We start from the raw sequence: 24,526 nt of genomic DNA, 5'->3' as shown, positions 1-24,526 counted from the left end.
TTCATATTTACAATATATTAAATAGTTAATCTCATATACTTACATTAAAATTAATAATATTTTTTTCACAGCAATAGTACATTTTTTAATGGTGTGTTGTTACTTCGTACAATTTTTACAGTTTAAAGTAATATGTAAATTGTTAAAATGTGGACGAAGGATAAACTTTATTCTATAAATATATAAACAACATATATATTAATATTAACAATAAATATAAATGATTCTAGTAATATCTTTCTTAATAGAAATTATGTTGCAGTACACAGTTAACATTTTGGACAATAACTAATAATTAATATCTTTGGATTAATTTTTAGTAACCATAAATATAAATCATAAATCGTATTTTTTATAGAAAAAAAAACTATAAAATATTTGAGATTTAGTATTATTATAATTCTGTGATAATTAATGAACGCAGAATGACCATCATTAAATTAAAAGTTTGAGTCTGTTAATACTTGTTAATCTTTCAGATAATTCTTTTATATTTTCTATATGTATTATGTTTTCAAAAGCTATATTCAAATGTTATTTTTATTTACAAATATTATACTCAAATATTTATATGTTTATGTACACTTGGATCGAACTAATGATTAATTAAATTAAATTTAGCTTAAACATACTAATTCGGACTCAAATGCTGTGTCTACAAATTCGACACAGCAATGTTGTAACTGCCAAAAATTCAGATCAATCAAACAGCAAAGTAAACGATCCAATAGTTGCTGTTTCTTGCATTATACTTAAATTTTTGTTTAGCTAAGCTTACCATAATCTAAATTTCACCACAATTGCATTTCAATTATATTGATGCTTCCAAACTATTGTTCTCCACTAAAGTATGAATTTTGCATTAGGTACAATTTATCAATAGGATTTACCAGTAAGCCTGTGTGTGACATAGATGACGGTTCTTGGTTGCCTGGACCAACTACATCCTGGTGCAATGATGGTATTCCATCTGATGTTCCATCGTCCAGAGCATCGAATGTACTTCCATCCAAAGATAATTCGGAACTACAGTAACTATCACCAGAATGGGCAGGGTAATCTGGTAATAGAAACATTAATTGTAATATTTAAAAATAATGGATAATTTCCAAAAAAATAGTATGGAAATTTGTGGAAAATATGTGTATTTCACTCAAAATTACTTATCTGATAATACTAATATGCAAGATATGAGAAATATTATAAAACAATAAATTCAATATTTGTAAAGGTAATTAATTGTGAAAAATGTCTAATGCTCGTATAATTTTTTACAATTTAAAACATATATTTCAATAATTATAAATGCATACATAACACTTCCAATTTCGATCGGATTTCTACCCGTAGGTACATCATCCCTCATATCTGTTCTATCAATACCATAATAAGTATTTCAAATATAAAAGGTATGATACAATTGTGTGACAAAAAAGGGGGAAAGAAAAATTTTCTATACGTATATCGCGTATTTTTAGTATTCTGCACAAATATACTTCTTGTAAAAAATGACTAAAAGGCAATTTACTTAAGCATAAAAGTCAGTTTCATTTTCATATTCAATAGTCCAAATTTGTATATTGATGTAATTTGCATAGTGATGTGCTAATAATGTGGATGAAATTCATATAAATATTACAAATAATTATTACCATCTGGCGAATAAGGCATGTTCGGATTCAAAGGTCTACTTGAGGCTGAAAAAGAGCCATCCATACACAAAGATTCTTGCTTGACTGCAGCTTCTCCATCAGTGCCATCATCTGCATTTCCTGATCCAGAATCTTTCCGCTTGTCGCCTCCTGAACCGCCGTCTTGTTTTGCTTTACGTTGAAGTTTCTTCATTTTTGCACGTTGATTTTGGAACCACACCTGGAAGGAATAAAATAGTTATATTAAATAAAGGTACCTTAGGTACATTATGGATAACATTAAAAATTTTATACAATACTATATTAGTATACGTATCATGGCATTTACCACACTAGTGAAATATTATCTTCCATTAAAAATTGAAGGTTAAAAGCTCTTCGATACAACCAAATTTACTTTAAAAATTGAAGGTGAAAAGCTCTTAAAAAAGCTCTTCGATACAACCAAATTTACATGGCATTTACTACACTAGTGAAATATTATCTTCCATTAAAAATTGAAGGTTAAAAGCTCTTCGATACAACCAAATTTACTTTAAAAATTGAAGGTGAAAAGCTCTTATAAAAGCTCTTCGATACAACCAAATTTACATGGCATTTACTACACTAGTGAAATATTATCTTCCATTAAAAATTGAAGGTTAAAAACTCTTCGATACAACCAAATTTACTTTAAAAATTAAGAAGGTTAAAAGCTCTTAAGAAAGCTCTTCGATACAATCAAATTTACTTCATTACATTATAAATTGAGAGTCTAGTACCGTCACAGGGCCTGGCATGGTTACCTTAGAGTAGTGTGGGCAAGGTATATGGTACCAATACCGTGGGGAGTATTTGAACATTTCAGCTCAGAATATCCTTGTATACTATATATGTATACGTATTTTTAATATGAGAGTTTGTTACCGGGACAGCGCGTACGCAGTCCCGACTACCAAAAATTACGCGCCCGAGTTATCCACATTAGGGACAATCGCAGGGGTCAGCCCAACCGAGGTGCAATGGAAGGGCCTCGCCCTGGGGGAACCGCCTTAGTGATCACGGTAGCCCCCACGCCAGGTAAGTATGCTTCAGCGGAAAAAGCAGTTAGCTAAGCCGAAAACGTTCTATGTTCCGCGGTGTGCTTGAGCAGAGCAATGCGCTATAGCGTCACCTATTGGGATACATTGAGCGCCGAAACGTTTCGTCGATTCATTTCATCATATTCACATTTTAAGTGATATTTTATTTTAATTATAAATGTGAGGCTTTAATGAATTGCATTTTGTTTATTGAATTTGAAAAATGTATAATCTAAACATAATATTAACACGTTAATTACCACAATAATAAAAAAAAATTACATGGGCCATGGTAACTTTATTAGATTATTTAGTTAAAAATGTATCATGAAAACTCAATGACAAAGTAATCAAAAAATATATATATTTTTGCCAAAATTCCTGAAAAACACTATTTTTTATATCACATCTATATGATTAACATGGCCCTACAGTAAAATTTTTCTCTGTAGATCTTATATATAAGTCAAAAAATTTTCAGGTTTTGTTTTCCTGGCTTTCGAAACATACTGAAAATGTATCGATTGCATTGGGCATGTGTAATTGACCTGTACGACATATATGTAAAACTTCTCAGTATCAGACACAAATGACTGATATGGCATTTAAAGTGTTATAGCAATAGGAATATTAACGAATCATTTAAATTATTATGCTTTGCAGTTTTTTATAGTATAAGATACATTCATATGTTTAGTAATAATAATTACAGTATAATATTAACACGTTAATTACCACAATAATATAAAAAAAAATACATGGACCATGGTAACTTTATTAGATTATTTAGTTAAAAATGTATCATGAAAACTTAATGTCAAAGTAATAAAATATATATATATATATATATATATGTATATATATATATATATATATATATATATATTTGCCAAATTAACCTCGATTAACCGGATTAATTGTTCTCGATGGGCATTTGGATAATCGAAAATCCTGAGAATCGAATGTATGAAGAATAATGCTGTGTATTTATTTAAAATAACAATTGCATACATAGATATCAACAAAAATCAATGTTTATTAAGAAATTAACACTTCCTTATGTATGTACATACATATTTTCTTCGATTACATTACATACATGTACTAAATTGTAGCAAAAATCGTGCAAAAATTCGAATTGTAGGTATGTACATACATATAAATTCGACTTGGAAGTCCGGATAATCGCAAATCGAGGTTATACTCTATATAGATAGTTTCAATTGGTAATGCAAAGTTTTATTTATAACTTAAACATTTGACCTTAGTTATGAAAATAAAATTATAATCAGATTGATTTATTTACTATTAAACTACTTTAAATAATTATTCTTTGACTTATCTAATATAAATCATCATCGATCGAAGAGCAAATTATATCTGCTTTTAAGATGATTTAAAATTATTTTAAGATATCTTAAAGAAGTATTTTTATCAATTCTACCTGAACAACCCGCACGCTTAGTCCAGTTTCCTTCGCCAAAGCTTCTCTGACTTTTCTGCAGGGTTTAGGACTAAGTTCGAATGATGCTTTGAATTGTCTTCTTTGGGCTGATGTCAGTATCGTTCGAGGCCTTTTGGGGCCTCTTCTTCCATCACGAGGTCTTGATGAATCATCTACAATCATATCGTCATCTACCTATAGGACAAACATAAAATATTAAAAAAAAATTTAAAGCAAACTTAAAGAGAATATTATATATTTAGGAAAAGATAATATATGTTGAAATACACAATTAGTGAAATATTTCTTAAACACAAAAATTGATTTATATTAAAAAGTCTCTAATAGAAGACCTGCTAAAACAAGTACCTACGAGAAGATTAAAAAGAAATTGGCCGCAAGATTTAATAAATTAATAATCAATTCAATCATTTTATCATTTAATCAATTTATTTATCAAAAAGTAATTTTATGTTTTATAAGAACTAAAGCAAAAAGTTGTAATTGTGAATTAACTAAAAACACATTGAAGTTTCTATAAGCTATTTAAGTATTTATTAAGTATTTATTATTATTACCCCTAAAAAAAACATCTCCTTTTCAAAGTCTCGCCTGCAGAACAGTCTTCCAGCTCTTATAACAAACTGTTCTCCTTTCTGCAGAGGTCTTTCACAAACGGCGCAAGAAAAGCAAGCCACATGATAAACATGCTGTTGAGCTCTCATCACTAAATCCCTCGGGAGCAATCGTTCGCAGCAGCGGGAACATTTGGCGGCGAAAGCACGTTCGTAGTCCGCCCTGCAGTAAAGGCGTAAATCGCGTGCGAAGCAGGACCTGGATAACGTGTCGCCGCAAGCACAACATCTTAAACAATGTTCGTGCCAGGATGCGTCCGCCACTCGGAGCAGGAATCGGTCCAGGATCAGACGACCGCAGCCTGTGCAGGATGAAGCGCCAGTGGCTTGAGGTTCGAGTTTTATGCTCGGTGCTATAGGTGGTGGAGGCTCACATTCTGGAAAATGGAAAAATAAGAATTTGGAAAAATCAATCACACTAATAATCTCAGAATTTTAATTAAGAACTTAATACAGAATAATTTTTAAATTGAATGAAGTCGTATATTGAATCATTTCATATTTATATACAGCAGATTCATATTTTATCAAGTATAATAGAATAGTAATAATAGTTTGTTTTAGTATAGCAATAGCTATGTAGTTTTTTTCGGTTTCCAAATTAAATTTATAATTACTATTATTAATTAAATTTATAATGATTATTATTACAACTTTTCTCCTTTTTTTGTCCTTGTTTAATGTATAAAATATTGTATAAATATAAATTATAAATTTTTGGGTAGATTACTCTAGGGTAGAAAACTCATATTTAATTCACTGTATTTACATAAAATGTAACCAAAATATTAAATAAATTTTTATTTCTATCTGTCTGTTATTATTACAATAAGATCTTATCAATATTTTGGATTTATACATTTTTCTTTAAATTTCACTGATTTATTGCTTATTGATAATAATTTAATCTATAAGTTTCACACATTTGGATACATTAATTCAATAAAAATTAATCATTATTAAATATTTTATCAACATTTTGATATTTATCTAAAAACAAATGCATTTCATTTCACATCTCACCTACTGTCAAACTTTAATTATTAAACTTTGATTATCTTTATTTATTGTTAATACCCGTTATTTAATATTTGATTAAATTGAAGAATTATTTTCTAATAACTGATTGAGATTGAAAGCCTTTTCATTCGTAAAACCAAATATAAAGATGAAAGAAATAATGACTGTAAAATAGTGAAAACACTACACGTCTACATGTGTAGTCTTTTGTTTTTTTCTGCAAATGTCCAAATTAAATCGATAATTGCAATTATCGATTGCAATGATCTTTTATATACGAGGTCTGTTCAAAAAGTACCCGGAATTTTCGTTTTTTCAAAAAAATATTTATTTATTCGTCTACATTAATGTGGTCCCCTTCAAAGTAGTCCCCCCCAGATATAATACACTTATGCCAGCGTTTTTTCCAATTTTCGAAGCACCCTTGATATTCACTTTTTGATATGTCCTTGAGCACTCTCAGCGATTTTCTTCAATCGAGGAAAACCGCCGTCCTTTCATGGGTCTCTTCAACTTGGGAATAGGAAAAAGTCACACGGAGCCATATCTGGTGAATTTTTGCACCTTTGCAACACTTTATTTCATTTTTTACGCAAAAATTTAATACAAATTCTTTGACTTTTCAATTCTTCCATTGTAAAAATCGCCGAGCTCAGAAAAACACGTCGAACCTTAGCGACACCACAGACAAAGTAAACAGTGAATATAGCTGAAAATTTCATCATACTTAGGGGCATGTATACCAACACAATAAAAAAAAATTTGACAATCAGACCACTCCAGACCCGCGAAATTTAATTATTAGTATTTTATATTCTATTTCATATTTACAAATAACAATTAATATTTACAATTTATCATAATAATTTTAGAAATTAAAATTTATTCATTGTTTATTCTATCATATAAATTAAATGTTTATTTTAATATTAATAATATCGATTATGGATATATGTGCAAAAACTTTATTTTTTCGTTTTAATTGTAATTGTAATTGTTGGAACTTTTTGTGATGTTTTTATTCTGCAATCTGCTCATACAAAACAATGAACATATTTTATAGAATATATATGAAAATAAAAAAAATATGGTTAGATATTAGCAGATACGATAGCAGATTAGATATTGAAATTCAAAAGATTTCAGTCAAATTTTTTTATAAAAGTTTATTTTAAATTTTATTTTAAAGTCTAGTTTTAATATATATGTTAAAGTATTGATTAAAGATTATCAATTCACAGTATACAGCAAAGATTATTATAATATGCTACTTTACTTAAGCATCATTCATTATTTGAAAATAATGAATTTTATATTTATAAAAAACAGTTTTTGGGTAATTTATGAAATAAAGGATTTTATATAAATATATAGAATAACAAATACACAAATACAATATGTACTATGCAGGTGAGCACTTCAGGAAATGTCGATAAAATCATTGACAATAAAGGAAGAACAACTTTTTCAAAAGCTTTTTGAGAAGTTTCTTCCGGCCTCTTCGAAAAAAACTTTCTTTTAATACGGCATTATAAAGAGTTTTATAACACAATTTTGACTTAAATTATGTATTTTAAATTATATTGATTTTTGAGAATTTATGAAAGACAATAATTTAATTCAGATTTATTTTAATTATTTTAACAATAATATTGATAGCATTAAATTGCACCTGAGATATAATATACTCGTATAAGATATTTTGTAAGCTTTTAGAATAATTTTTTATTGTCTTTTATAATATCAAATATAAATATTTTAGATGGGTATAATAAAACTATATATAATAAATATTAAAAAAAAATAGTTTTTGAAGATTTTTACTCACAACTCCAGTTTAAAATATTTTATAAATTAGACATGAAAGCCATATAAGACTATTTTTATTATTTTTATATCATGAGTCCAATTACAATTTTTTGTCTAACCTGGTCTATCAGCACAAGGTAAATTGCCCCTAAGGGCTTCGTCTTCTGGGCCTCTCATGGGTCCCATGGCGCCACCTAATGCAGTCAAATTAGAATAAAATTCTAACATATTCCAAGTCCACCCCTGATCGCACCCCTGCGAACCAAATACGCCCCGCATGCGCGGTCGGCAATCACTTTACAAAATTAATATATTTTCACTAAATTATTTGAAACTCATGTCACTGTAGAAATTTTAATAACACTTGTGTATTGAATATGCACTTTTTTGCACAGTTCACGAATAAATTTATAGAAATATTTTTAAATTGGGAGGTGTGAATTGTAAAGTTGTGAGATTTGTGTAAGTACTATGTTTATACCAATTTTAAGAAAAAAATGTTGATGGAAATGATTAAAAATCATAGAAGAGAAGAAACACAACTGGCCTGTCAGGCTTTTGAGATCGTACTGTCAGGCTTTGATATCAACCTCAGTGCGCATGCATCCCTTCGGTATTACGTTGAATAAGGGCGGGTTCCCTACAAACTCCACCTTTTATTCATAATTTATCCGAAACACCGCCTGTCCTCCACCGCGATCGAAGCACGCCTTCGAATTGATACCATGAAGGGGAATCATGATCGCGTCGTATGCGGACTTTCCGTCGGAGCTTCGAGCTTTGCAATAAGCTCGCTGTGTGCTTTTCTATACACTAGCTGTGTGAGATTTACAAGGCTCCTTATGAGTTCCTTAGCGATTATAAGATGAGCTTTTTTCTTTGTGCTGCTGCGAAGAGTAGGTAATATTACCGTATATTTTAATTTAGCATCTTCAGCATCCTCACTAATGCGAGACTTTTTATGTCAAAGTTAGTGCAGCATGAAGAGTTATTAGATCCTAGATCCTAGTATAATGTAGATTCAATATTGTAATCGAAAATTTTTGAGGAAAATGACGATGGTTAATTCAAATATTATTTAGTAGTTACCATCACAACAAAATATAGGTTATATGTATTTTTATTGCAAAAAGCAACTCATAATCATCTTTTATCATTATTCATACACATTTGCCAGGTAGGTGATCTGCAGTACAAAAAGTAGATAAAACTAACAAATTTTGTGTCTTACGACAGCATCTTATAGAATTTCAGTATCTATTTTATTACAAATTTGTAATATCAAAGAACTATATCAAAATTTCAAACTCTTATAGGATTTGGTTGACTATTTGATCAGAATTTAGCGATATCACAAAACAATACCAAAAGTAAAAGATCTTTAGGGTTTGGATGACTATTTGATCAGAATTTTGTAATATCAAAAAACTACATCAAAAGTATAAATGATATTTTAGGATTTGAATGACTACTTGATCTGAATTTTGTATTATCATTGGGGATTTAAATGACTAATCAATTAGAATTTTGTAATATTGAATAATATATAAGATATATATATATATATATATATATATATATATATATATTATTGCAAAGAGCAACTGCTGATCATCTTCTATTATTATTTCTGACATTTGTGAAGTAAATGATACAAAAAGTAGATAAAACTAATAAACTTTGTGTATCATAACAGCATATTAAAAAATTTGTATTCGCACACATACACACACATCCATTTTTCTAAAGTATGCCAAAATGTTCAGGTGGTTTTGAAACGTAAAGATATATAAACAATTTTATTTTCAATTTTTCTGCGATTACTATAACTTGCCTACGGGAAGTTATTTACTCATTTGATATCAAATACAAATCATTTGATATAAACACAAATATCATAAATACTACATGAATTTACTTGAAACAAATGAAATTAGCATTGTTTTTTTAATTTTATTATTGGCATTTGGTCACTCAAATTATTTTTTAATTTTAAATTTTCTTATTCTACGATTATAAGTCTCCACAATTTATTCGAGCCTATATAAATTTTATATATATGTTTTTTATTCACACTACTCAAACTGAAATCGATCTGATTGTGAGTTTAACTAGCACAGTTTTATTACACAATTTTAATATCATTTTTAATGCAAATATTATATCATTGTGTTATATTATATTACCAGATATATAACATTAATTTTTCATATTTAGCTCTTGCTTTAGATGATTTTTTTCATATGAGGGTGAATAAACAAATAAACTTTTATTATTTATTCAAAAACATACAGAAATACAAAAATAACAAAAAGTAACGGAAATGCATTCTAATATATAATATTAATATTTTCTGTAATATAAACGTATTCATACCATGAATAAATTTCAGTAATATCTGATTTCAAATGCAATATGAATCATCATCTGCAAAACGATGTATGAATAAAGCCGTTCCCTCTTGTTTATTGTTTTGCATATAATAGTTACTACATCCCTATGTATAAACTTTAGCGTGATCTTCACGGGTAAACATCAAACAGAGTATTCTTGGCAAACATCCCCCGTGAGGCTTTTGGACCCCCAACAAAGCCAACATGGCATTAGCATATTCGGTACTGGAACTAACAAACGATGATGAAAAGCAGACATTGTAATGTGAATTTAATTTTCACATTATTTCTTTTAAATATAAAAATAAGTAAATCTATCAAGAGACTATAACATTTTTATTATATTGCTTCAGGTAGCAAATGATTTTGGTAGAAATGAATATCTATAACGTAATGAAACAAATGCATGCCATAAATCGAAAATAATAATTAGGTTTCAGTAGTAGTAATAAATAGTTCTATGATGGATTGCTCTACAGGTCAAACCCATTATTCATAATTTATTATAGAAAATTATAAAATAAATTTTATGTTTTTCTAACTATTCTCTCTATTTTATTGCAAAGGTATATTTATTTTTATATTTACATTTTGGATGCAGGATAAAATTTAGTAATTACAGAAAATAAATTATTTTAATTGAATTAAATCAGTAGAATACAACACTAAAACAATATTAAGCCTAACATTACTATTATGTAATGCAACAAGTTGAAGAAAAAAATGTTACGATATTAAAATACATAGTTTATTTAAGGCATGTAGTTCTTGAGATTCTTCTAATTGTGAAAAAAACCTTTAAATATTCGTTTCGAAATTTTCATTTAAGTCTCAAATCTGGAAAATAATAATTAAGGGCAGTATCAAAAAAATAGTATGAAAATAATCATAATGATAAGATACTTAGGGTAGAAAAATGTTAAAATAATTTGAAATAAAAATTTGAAAAAATATGGAAAAAATATATCCAAAAAAAGAATCTCCGTTCTGGATACTTTAGAAATTTCAGTAATATTTACCCCAGCCACATGTAAGTTTCTAGAGGTAATATATGAAAAACTGTAGAAGCTGTAGCAAAATTAACAATATACTTAAAAATTATATTAGGGTCCTGTAAACTAAACAACAGTGCTCATAACTAAAAAATAACTAATAACAAAAAAATACTTTTGCTATAGATTTTCAAGCATTGGCCCTATTTGGTCGTAAGAATCAAGATGATCGCTGGATATACATCTTTTACTCTCTACTTTCAAATATTGTTGTTGAAAAATTTACTTGTTTTTGATATATCGTTGGTGGACCTTTTTACCCGCGGACCTTTAAGATCCGCTCTACCCTATAAATATATATTTGTTTATATTTATTTATATTTTAATAGATTTGTCAATGATGAAACATATTTGGAAAAAAATTTTAAACATTCGTTGAAATAAAAAAGTAGTTGAAATAAAATAATTTTCTTTATTGCTATCCGTTTTGATACCTGATGTGTGTCATCATTCAGTAGTCAAATGTATGATGTATTATTTTTATGCTTTTAATCTGATGATTACTGCATGATGACACAAATCGGTGTCGAAACATATGGCAAGAAAATTATATTTTCTTCCGTTATATATATTTAAATTCTAATACTTTTTGCTAAGTTTGTGATATCTAGGTAGACATTTGCTATTCCCTTACGATCGCGGTTCAAAGGTACATCGGGCGAAACGGGATGTACCTTTCCCCTCCACAAGACATGCGCAGACCGCGGCCAAACATTGATGACTCCCAACGGAATCGATCTGGTGCAAGAATTCGGTGTATTTTTGGGAATATATTGTTAAGCCGACATTGATAAATCAACAGAAAAGGAGAAATATTCGAAAACTGTCTACAAGTATGCATTCAGAACGAAGCGAACGTTATTTGATAAACTTTACACAATCGGCAATTCTTAGAGACTGAGTTATTAGTATATTTATTAGATATTAAGAAGGTATTATGTTTATTGGAATACTTCTAAAACTTTTAAACCTAAAATTTATGGATTAAATTGATTAAGAACATATAATATATTATAATTTTATATTTATTATTATAAACAAAAGTTTGCTAACATAGTGTTTCATGAACATCTTTAGAATAATAGAATAATAATAATTTTGAGTTTTGGATGACTATTTGATCAGAATCTTGTAGGATTTTGATAGCTGTGAGATCATAATTTAGAAAGATCAAAAGCTATATTCGAAGGTTAAACGATTTTTCTGGATTTGGATGACTATTTGATCAGAATTTTGCAGGATTTTGATAAAAATTGTGTAATATCACAAAACTATATCAGAAGTTCAAACAATCTTTTTAGATCTAAATGACTATTTGATCAGAATATTATATGATTTGGATGGCTATATGATCAGAATTTTGTAATATCACAAAACTGTATCAGAAATTTAAAAACGATGTTTTTGTATTTGGATGACTATTCGATCAGAATTTTGTTGGATTCTGATGGCTATGAGATCAGAATGTTGTCACAAAATTATATCAGAAGTTTAAACAATCTTTTTGGATCTGGATGACTATTTGATCAGAATTGTGTACGATTTTGACGGCTATGAGATCAGACTTTTGTAATATCACAAAACTATATCAAGCGTTTGAAACTCTTTAGATTTGAATTACTATATAATCAGAATTTTGTAGCATTTTGATGACTATGAAGTCAGGATTCTGTAATATTACAAATCTAAATCAAAAGTTTGAACAAACTTCTTGAATTTAGGTGATTTGATCAGAATTTTGTAGAATTTTAAAAGCAATCAGATCAGAATCTCGTAATAGCACAAAATTGTATCAGTAGTTTCAACGATCTGTTTGGATTTGGATGACTATGAGGTCAAAATTTAGTAATATCACAAAATTAAATCAGAAGTTTAAAGGATCTTTTTAGACTTAGGTGGCGATTTGATCAGAATTATATAATATCAGAAATATATCATTCAAATATATCAGAAGGCAGAAGTATAATCGATCTTCAAGGATTCAGATTACTCTTTGATCAGAATTTTGAAATATCAGAAAATTATATCAAACGCTTAAAGATTCTTTAGAATTTGAATGACTTTTCCATAAAAAATTGTAATGAAAAAAATTTATAAAAATAATAGGAAATATTATATTAAATTATATATTTTTACTTTCAGATTTTTTATTTCAGAATCAAAACGATGCTGCAACTAGAATAAATATTATTATAAAATTTTTTTTTACAGATACTTATCTGTATATTCTACTACTCTAATCTAATACTATATAATCGATATTCATTATATATATATATTAAAATCATATAAGGTACAAACAAATATGTACAAAAAAACCACAATATAAAATGTATTCTAAATTAATGCAATAAATACTTTTGTCTGTCTGTCTGTTCTGAAAAACATCATTTGTTTTGTTTATCCTTCTCAAAATCAACTTCTCCCTCCGGTGGAAATTTCACACTAATGCGATATTTGTTCCTGGTTGTGTTTTTCTGAAAATTGATATTTTATTGCGCGGAAATGACGGTCGCCTTGAAAAGAAAGGAAGAACAAATACGAAAAAATAGCAGAGCGATTAGGATCACGATGTGGTAACATCGAGAGATCGTTTTGCGGAGATGATCAGTTTATAATGATACACCTAGGGGCGCTCGGTCGTTAGTGCCAGCGCTAACGGGCCCAGAAAAGCGCTATTGATGTCTTTATCGATGAAGACGGAGGAATAACCAGAATTTAATATGAATTTTGAGCTGCTTTGGTAAATGACATTTAAATTAAATTTAAAATAATAATAAATAAATAAAACTTGTACATATGCACAAGAACTATATTAAACTTTACTGCGAAAATTAATGTATTAATGAGCATTAAAAGTAAATTTATTATCAAATTAGAATCATTCATTTAATCGAGCAATAAATGCTAATTATTGTATCTGTGATTTTTTAAATCACAATTAATAATTTTAATTGAAAATAATTTATTAACTTCTTGAAGGAGAAGTTTATGTTTTCATCAAAATTCCGAATCGCTAATTTTATGTTTTCTCGACGTTTCAAGCCATTCTGAGTCGAATGAGACGAAATTTAGAAAAAGTATGTGTGTGTATGTGTATGTGAACAGATTTTTTGCCGTAAATCGACGTTTTCTCAGAAACGGCTGGACCGATTTCAAAAATTTAAAAGCCATTCGATGTATCTCGATGAGGAATACGATTGGCCGAGCCGTTTCTTTGTAAATCGCAGAAAAGTGAAAAATTTTCGTCCACGTTTTAGCCCGCAATTCTGAATCGATTATGAAAATTAAAAAACCGTTCGAAATATATTGGTTGGGAATCGTGGTGATTAGATTTTGGTGGAGATCGGCCGGGCCGTTTACTTGCAATAAAGTGTTAAAAAATTTTTTTTCAACAATTATTATTATTATTTTTTTGACGGTAGATACCATAGTCTTGTAGATCATACTAAAATGGGCCCTACGACAACTCGCTTAACTCTAAAAATTCGTCAAAGTTTGCAAAATTTGGTTTCGTTTTTCTGAAATTTGTCAAAATTAAACCTTTAATCGACGTTTTCTCAAAAACGCCTGAACCGATTTCAGAAATTTAAAATCCAATTGATGTATCTCGATGAGGATTATCGTTTGTCAGTTTTGTGCGACGATCAGCCAAGCCGTTTCTTTGACATTTGGAAAAAAAGTGTTAAACGTTTCGTCCAAATTTAAGCTCATACTACCGAATCGATTTTGAAATATCAAAAACTGTTCGAAATATATTAGTTGAGAATGGTACTGATTAGTTTTAGGAGAAAATCTACCGAGCCGTTTACTTGTAATTTGTTGAAAAAAAAATTGAACCGATTTTTATGGAACTTTTTTGGCGACTTATATCATGGTCTTATAGAACTTACTGAATTATTGCGGCCTTACGACAAGTAGTTTAATTTAAAAGAATCATCAAAGTTTGAGAAAATGAGTAGTTATTTTGAAGCTTGTTAAAATGAAAATTAGACGATTTACTTGGTATAACGATAGAATACTTGGTCTTAATGAACATACTAAACCATTGAAGTCCTACGGAAACTGGTTCAATTATAAAAATATCAATATCAATATTTGAAAATTTGCTTTTAGAAAATACTCCGAGTTAACGTGATCGTTCGTGTTCAATAATGTGTAATAAATCCACTCGGAATACTTTTAATCACTCACTTATTTACACATATCGGAAAGTTTATGTAACCTGCCTCAAGGCAAAAAACCTATACCAACTAGTTTATTTATTTATTTATAAGAAACTCATTAAGTGATCGATGCTATCAAGGGTAAAAAAATCCTATGAATATAAAGTTCTGCAAACATTAATATCTCTTCAATTACTTTTGAAATATAATACCGCCACTACTAAAGTTGTATATTATATATTATAAACGTATAACACAATAAAATTTTTCGTTATCCCATGCATAAAATATTTGTATTTTAATTATATTATTTTCAGTATGATATTACAAAGTGCTCTATGATGCCTGTTGTGCCTGTGCCGATGCACAGAAATGACATGAAAGCGATTTAATATATTTCGCAGTACGATGCTTGTTAAATATATGGAGTACGTATGTTCTGTTTAATGAGGAATTTATTTTAATCTATTTCAGGCTACTGCCGCTCGCTTTGTGTTATCATTTGTTATCGGCGTGGGATTGTAAAGCCAAACGCAATATCGATCGACTTTGGCTTACAACACCTCGGTATTATATATGTTTCGAACACAATGTACAATAGATAGGTATAACGATATGCAACTTTTGAATTGTCTGATAGAAGTTTGCAATAGTGAACGAATCATGCAAATCATCTATTTGCTGATGTTATTATTGTGGATACTTTGAATTTTTTTATGGACCAGCACCAACGAATCTCAGGTTCGATAGTTCGATTTCCACCAAAGCCAAAGTCAGGCAGCTTTGATGTCAAATTCCCACTTAGTGTTATAGATCTCAATATAATTTCAAGTGGAAATCGTCTTTCGTAGGCATAGCTGCAATATTCAATATAGTTCATATTATGACTATTAGACGTAAGAACTAATGTAAACCCCACACATAAGAGATTGGTAAACCGATGGGTTGCCTCTCATGAAAATATAGGTAAAGTTTTCCACAAATTTCTTTATTTATTTATTTATTTATTTTTTTATTTATTCATAAGCTAGCCGTAATCAATAATAGATATTATTTCAGGCTCTTGTCAAGCTTATTCATAATTAATATTAAACGGATAATAATTTTATAATAATCATAATAGCTGCACGAATTTCGCTTCTGAAAAAAACACTCGAACATAAAATGCAATGTTCATCATCAAGTTCATCATATCAAAGTCTATTTGACCACCAGTCAAGCTCAAAATTCTTGCACAAGGTTGAAAGTTATACTCATTTAAAACCGTAAAAATTTAAATTAATAAAATAGCAATAAAAAAACACATGGTTGTACAGGCAATCAAATGGTACAGACATAGATGAATGGTAAGGATTATGCAAGAAAATAGTTATTGAAATCAAATTGAGAAAATTCAGTAATGTCATAAAAAGCTAATTCTTAAAAAGTTTGACTAGGGAAGCAAAAAATTTTTTGCTGTCTAAGTCTAAGCTTAAATTACATGTAATAGCAGCTCTTATTGCTGTTGAATCAATAAACTAATAAAAAAATTAACAGCACTTAGAACATTGATATCCTAAGAGCTGGTGTGAATAGTTTAACTGCAGTATGATAATTATTAAACTTTTATGGGTGGCTGTTTTAGAAGACAACCCAATAGCTGGTTTGTATTTGATATATTTAAGAACTAACCATGATAATTATTTACCATGCGGCTTTTTTAGAAAACAACCCAATGTTTGATTCATATTAGATATATTTTTCAATAGAAATTTTCTAATAAATTTTCAATTAGATGACGAGAAGAGCTATTTTCACTTGGAAATATATAGAATTTGCATCTACATTTTTAAGTAAAACTAGATATTAGGTAGTACAAAACGCAGGATTGAACTTGGAAATCATTTTTTGAAGCCAAACCATGTTTTTATCACAGCTTAAGTTAGTTTATTTTTTCATGTTAAGTTCTTAGATTTATTTTAGATCTAGATAGATAGAATTGTAAAAATTATTTTTTCTATTTGCTCGATATTCCAATGTCCATGTTGATTCAATGTCAGATAGAGCTCCTCTTACAATATGCACCAATATGTATTTAAATTCCTCAAACTACATATTCATTCTTACTCGTCTTTTACATGTAATCTTAATATAAAATGTTTATTATAATTAAAATATTGCAAATTACATGATTTTGGATCAGTGTCAATTTTTTTCTTATGAAACAGCATATTTCTGATGGAGAACTCACTAAAAGAAAATAAAAACAACTTACTCTTATATAATAAAACTTTTAGAGTATTTTTGAGTGCCAGGACGATGATTCAACTCCCAATATTGTTTAAAAAATTCAATTCAATTACACTATTCAATACGATCACATAAAAGTAGTCTAAACTATATTTTACACGCATAGCTTTTATCTAAAAACTAATCTGAATTTAATATCTTTGAAGTTAAATATTTGCTCAATCAAGTGTTTGGTATATGACGTTATTGATTACAGTTATGTAAAGTTTACCACATATTAAATTTTTTTATCAATATTTACATAATACAAGTATGTGAAGCCTGTATCAGTAATTAGAACATGGTGTTACAGAAATAAGTAATATGAGGGTGTAATAACAATATTCTTTAGAAAAACATTAAAAGATTTCAATATATAGATAGTAGGTAATATGTTTTCAAGTGAAAATTGTACTTCCCCGAAATTGTAAAATAAAATTCCGTACAGAAAGGCAACTATTGGGTTGCCTTCTGAAAAGCGAATTGAAATCATTATAACGCTTGTAAGTTATAAAGCTTGTAGGATCTTTAAGCTCTATCTGAAAGATCGTTGTTGAAATAAATAAAAACATGTCCAGTAAAATTTTACTTCATATGGAGAATATTGAAATTGTATCTCTTTCCTAACTTTACTCTCATCAGTTAGAGCTCAGTTAGTACCCAGTCCATTAAAGTGTATCAATGTATTTCCATTGTAACTTTTGACGGATTTAATAAATAATTTTCTATCAACCCTTTGTTACTGTGTGAAAATTTTTTGTTTCCGACTCTATTCCGTCTACTCAAAATCTGTAGTTAAAGTAAAGCAAATATCAGACTTGAATATTGGCTTGTTTTGGTGAAAATCCGTGCGATTCGAGGGAGGAAATAAACAGAGCAAGTGGCCCGTGTTGACATTGCTGCATACGTTCCGTTCTACAACCGCGCGAACGTTTCTGCCAAGGTTCATACAAACAACCCCGAGGTCGAAAAGAAAAATAAACACAGATTTGTGCCCGTAAACCTATGCGTAGTGTCAATGTTATCGCTGTCCTGGGATCGGCTACAAAACTAATTCACATCACTTTTATATAAACACTTTTATATGCAGTATCTGATTTAGGGTCGGTGTGATACACCAGTTGAAAACGGGTGGACAGAAAACAATTGAAAACTATAGATTGGTAATGGATGGTTTGCCTCGAAAATATAAGTAAAGTTTTTCACAAACTGCTTATAGTACATGTAAGGTTAGGTAGTTCTAATTGCTGTTGAAACAATAAATAAATTTAAAAAAATATTGAACAGCACTTAGAACTTTTGGAGATTCTTTGAGTGCCCAGATGATGATTCGGCTTCCAATACTGATTAAAATGGATTTTTATGAACTGTAGAAATATTTCATGTTACAAATTTTGGAATATATGATCTCAAATATAAAAGACTCCAAATCATATTTTTAAAAACCAAAATTTAGTAGAGCATCGTAGGGCAAATAGGACCAATTTGACTCAGAGCAATTAAATTGTGAAAACCAAACCAATTATTTCAAGACAAATAATACATACCAAACAAACAACTATCTGACTATGTTTAGTAAAACTCCCACCTAATTCGCCATTGCAGAAATGTGTAGTTTTCTGTTTTTCAAAAATTTTAACTTGGTCTTTTTTACCCCATGGGCGGGGCAACATAGGACAGCCAATGGGCAAACAGATTCAATGCCTTATATTTACTTTTGAAGGGATTTCACGAAATACTAGCTACATTATTCAACCAAAATATAAATATCATGGTTACATTTTTTACAAATACAACACTGTATATAGAATAGACTAAAATTATGGAAAGAAATAATAAGACTGAAAATCTTTCTTCCAACCAATTTTACACTATTGTTGGTGGATGAAGGAAGATATGGATTCCTGTATAAATTTATTAAATCTAGTAACATAAAATTATAAATATTGCATAATAATGATTGTAATTGAAAATGGCTAATGTACTTGTCTACAAAGTCAATAATAATAACAATAAAACAAAGCACTGTATATAACCTTGATCTGATATTTCATCAGAAATATTTAACAGCACAGTTGGAATAACTATTTATTTTATTTTATAAATTGTTTTTTTTTAACTTAATTTACTTTACTAATTTACTAAATTTTTATTGTTTGCACCTTTGCCAGAGTGAAGGTTCTGTTGACGTTTTTACTTCACCCTCATGTAAGCTTTTATAGAGGTTATATAAACAAAACTGTTGAATCTAACTAAAAATTAACAATACATCTTGTAAAACAATTAAAGTACGTATACTTAAACATTATATTGAGGTCTTGTAAACTAAACAACAGTGCTCACGACCAAAAAACTGACATCGAAAGACAATAATTTTGTTTCATGGGTACTTGGTTTACAAATTAAAACTGTATATACTTTGATCTGGTATTTTATCAGAAATATTAAACAGTTGGAATAACTAATTATTAAATTTATCTCCTGTAAAATAGCTTTTTTTAAATTAACTTACTTTTTTATTTACTATTTTTTATTGTTTGCATCTTTGCCAGGGTGAAGGTTTATTTAACCTTTTTACTTCATCCACGTGTAAGCTTTTATAGAAGTTATATTAAAAAACTGTTGAATCTAACTCAAAATTAACAATACAACTGATAAAGCAACCAAATAACGTATGCTTAAAAATTATTTTCAGGTCTTTAGTTTACGACAACAGTGCTCACAACCAAAAAAATATAACATCAAAATCAAATAGTTTTGTTATGCATTTTCCAACTATCAACTTTTCACTTAAGGGATGAAACAGTACAATAAAATTCATCGAGTTGAAAATTTTTCCCAAAGCGATCTCTATTTGATAATCAGGATTAAAACAGACGATTGAAGCTTAAGTACCTGTACATCATCTGTGGAAACAATTCGGCAATTGAGATAAAATTTGTATTTCAATGGACAAGATCAGAACACGCGATTAGCAATCCCTATGACGCGTGCAGACTAGAATTGTCTGCACGGCAGGTGGGCTGCGTTCCCACGTAGTCCGAACGCGAATCGACCGGGGACCCTCGTAGTAGAATGATAGATAATAAGGATTATATCGTCCAAATAAAGGCAACAGGTCGTTATTGATAAATTTCTGTGAGAAAATATCGTGATAATATCAATAATATTTTGGTTTTAAAGCACTATAAACTATAGGTTTAGGTTAATGTTAACTTTACTTTACAAAAGTATCATGAGAATAGACATTATCATTATTATTATTACTTTATCGTTCACTAATAGTCTGAAAATATATTTAATATCAATTATGGCTCGCTTATGAAAAAAATTGAAATATTTTTGATATTTATTACTTCATTAGCTACGTTATTACCTTTTTAAATTATTAATCTCAAAATAATGATTTATTTTTATTTGAAATAGACATTTTTGTAGAAAAAATAACATATTTTCGATATGAAGCACTGTAAATTAAAGTTAAGGTAAATGTAACATTACAGATATACCTGTAGAATAACTTCTAGTAATCACAAAAAAATCCAAAATATAATTTTTTGTATAATTTTACGTTTCATAAGTTTCCCAACATTTTGGAATACTTTAGAAAAAAATTATGTATATGTGTGTGTATGTATGTATGGGTACAATTTTTTGTCCACGATTTCGAGCGCACGGATCAAATAGCATTCGATTCTTATTGTTGGGTAAACTTGCTGATTAGTTTGCTGAAAAAGTGCTAAAAATAACAATTCACTTTTCGAGAGAACGGGGCATCCGATTTGAATGAATCAAAAACATTTTACTTGTACTGATGAAATGAAGAATTGGTTATATTATTGGAAAATCATAATTCGGTGGTTTCGGAGAACCAGAAGAAAAAGTTAAGAAAAACGCAATTTGGCGGTTAAAAATGATTACTATATACATAAACACATCAAATTATCAGATAATTTATAAAGATTTTAAGAATAAGTACAAATTTTGTTTACATTTCTATGGGTTCTGTACCAAGATTTATAATGTTTAATTGTTAGACTGCAACGCGGCGCTTACACGCTTCGATATTTTGAAAAAAAATTCTCAAAGAAATGTTCTTTTAGAGTTAAAAAAATTTATAACAAAATTTAAAGCTTTTAATATTTTGAAATTAGGTTATAAAAAGTTCTATTTAAGTGGAAATATATTCACAATGATAATACAGCAATATGTTTTAAGGCAATTTGTTTTAATTAAAATCCAGTTGATAAATTGGTAGAACATTTTATGTTAAACTTAAAATTTATACCAAAATGAAAACTAAATTAAGGGCACACCTAGTGTGACAAACTAAAAAAAGGTCATTTATGGGAATTAAAAAATAATAAAAACTAGTGAATCGATCTATTTAAAATTTTGAGAGTATATTTATACATGTATTGAGAATACACAGTAAAATTTTTGAAATATAATATTGAATATTTTTGAAATGACATGCAATCTCCGGCGGCGCCAAAAAAAAAAAAAGATCCTCCACTGCTGCAGTGATTGCAGCCTTCTCCGTTGACATAATAAAAAAAATCTCGTTAAACTAGATAATATTGTCTGTACAATGACCTACGATAAAAATAAAAAATCAAAAATTGACAATATGGCGGCGTTTTGAAAAAGATTCAAAAAAGACCGAATTTTACCCAAAATTTTGATCGTTTTTGGCCTGCCAAAATTCGATTTTTGATTCGATCGAAAAATCGATATGTTATTGTACGAAGAACTACATATAGAACATGTAAAAAAATTCGATAGTGATCGGATCTTTTGTTTTTGAGTAATCACTGCAGCAAATTCGGAAAATGCTGTTTCGAGAAAAACGCGTTTAAAGATAAAATGATCGTTATACTATATACTATATATGTACTCTTTAAATGGATGTGACTCAAAAACTATTTAAGATATAAATTTAAAATTTTGGAATGTTATTTTTTAAGGTATAAATTATCGAAATTGAAAATTCGTTTTTTTGAAAATTTCACACTAGGTGTGCCCCTTGATAAATATATTATACTTTACCATGTCTCATCATCCTGCATATGATACTAAGCTCCCTCATTCCAAACTCTACTCGTCATATTTAATAAAGCGTTATCAAGTCGGATTTATTCCATTTTTATCATTATTAAAATTCATGCGCGTATTCTTCTCCGCAAGGCACATTGTATCTTTCGTCCGACCACCCCAGGACACGCGCGCGACGCCGCCTGGAGCACGGGCGCGCGTGGGTACCCGTGGGCACCCGGCGACAAGTGAATCGCCCGCACGTGCCTCTGTATCGGATGCACGGTGCATCAGATTAAAGGAATGGAAATAGTGTCTATTTTAACTATCCCACGGTTAATATTGGAGAACTATTTATTGTGTTCTTCGGTGAGATAGATGAGTTTATTTCGAATATGGTGTAAATTGTGAAGTAATGAAATAGGAAAGGAATTCTCACCCAATGGATACGATTCTGCAGTTAGAGTTACAGTTTGAATTGTGTGGGATATGATATAAAATATATAATTATGTACATGGTTTTCTACTCTAAGGGTATTTTACAATTTCCAATTTTTCCAATTTCAATGAATGAATATAATTAAAAACTAGTGGGGTGTATGGCATCGTGTCTTAAGGCAAATTGCTGGAACTTCCCGTACCGTAACGAAATGTTCAAGAAATGTTGAATATTTTCAAATAGATTATTATAAATATTGTAATATTAAATATTTATAAGAATTATATAAACTGAATTGCAAAGTTGAAATTATTTGTTTGAAGTATATTAGAACTATAGTCTGAATTAAAAATAAAATCTGAATTATTTTCGATATACAAAAAAAAAATTTTTAAGTTGAAACAAAAAATTTATTTTTTCTAAAATCAATTATTTTGTTAAGACAAGCAGAAAGTTCTTTGAATCCACTTAGCTCCGTATCTTTGAAATGGCGGGACCTGCCTTTGCCAAAAACTAATAAACACTTGTCCCAATCATTACTAATTGAATGTTTTTCATCATTCAAATCGAATGCTCCGTTCTCTCAAAAACTCGATTTCTATTTTCTGCACTCTTTGCTCTTTATCTCCGTAACTGCTGGACCTGCCTTTGCCAAAAACTAATCAGCTCATCTCCATATCAAGAGGAATCGAATGCTTTTTGAACCATTCAAATCGGTTGATCCGTGCGCCCGAAAACGTGCCTGAAAATTACATACACACGCATCCATTTTTTCTGAGGTATGCCAAAATGTTCAAAAACCTTCAAAACGTCGGGAAATGTAAAAATTTTCAATTTCGATTTTCGGTCCATTACAATAACTAACCCTACGGGAAGTAGGATCTATATGTAACAAAAACGCATACTTTTGGGTGAAAAAAATCAGCAGAAGTTACTATTTTTTTCTTCATTTTTGTTGATCTGTACTTAATTTTGTTAGTCTAATATAAAATAGGCCACATACAAGTCCCCTGATAAAATTTATAAAAATATTTTTTGCAAAGATTACATTGAAAATAACCCCCATAAATAAAAGTTGGTATTTCGATAAAAATATTCATTAGCAGGGGTGGAACAACTATTAATTTGATTCATTTCTTGTGATTTTTTTATAATTTAATTTACTGTATATTTACTATTTCTTTTTGCTTACACCTTTGAGTTTAGTAAGCTTTTTTAGAGGATATAAAAAACTATTGAATATAACTTAAAAATAAAAACACAAGTTACAATGCAATTGCATAAGGTATACCTAAAATTTATTTTCAGGTATCATATACAAAATACAAAAGTTTAAAACAAAAACTACCAACGAAATAAAATACTCACGATATGAACAAAGTTTTCTATCGTCCATCAATACTACAAAGCAATCTCCGATCTTTTACTCTCAACCATTTACAAATATTTACAACTATCGCCTCCACCCCGAGGCGAATATATATCGAGAAGGATCAAATAAGCCTACGGGTCTACGGCCAGTGGCTTATCTGTATCAAAGTCCTCTGACACGG

The 24,526-nt window shown here is 29.1% G+C and overlaps 1 protein-coding gene and 1 non-coding gene across 2 annotated transcripts; both read right to left on the bottom strand.

Moving 5' to 3' along the window:
* Positions 1–830: 830 nt before the first annotated feature.
* LOC113366892 (LIM homeobox transcription factor 1-beta-like) lies at positions 831–7,849 on the bottom strand. Its single transcript, XM_026608538.1, has 5 exons — positions 7,741–7,849; positions 4,736–5,169; positions 4,158–4,352; positions 1,653–1,872; positions 831–1,060 (listed from the first exon to the last, which is right to left on the bottom strand). The coding sequence occupies exons 1-5, from the start codon at positions 7,847–7,849 to the stop codon at positions 831–833; spliced, it is 1,188 nt and encodes a 395-aa protein (XP_026464323.1).
* Positions 2,558–2,719, bottom strand: LOC113368516. The gene has a single exon (XR_003366423.1). It is a non-coding gene; the product is annotated as a U1 spliceosomal RNA (small nuclear RNA).
* Positions 7,850–24,526: the final 16,677 nt, after the last annotated feature.

Source organism: Ctenocephalides felis, unplaced genomic scaffold, assembly GCF_003426905.1.
Source record: "Ctenocephalides felis isolate EL2017-DRISC unplaced genomic scaffold, ASM342690v1 CF-g0.4_SCAFFOLD_01170, whole genome shotgun sequence".
Lineage (NCBI taxonomy): Eukaryota > Metazoa > Arthropoda > Insecta > Siphonaptera > Pulicidae > Ctenocephalides > Ctenocephalides felis.
This window is presented reverse-complemented; position numbering and strand designations above follow the sequence as displayed.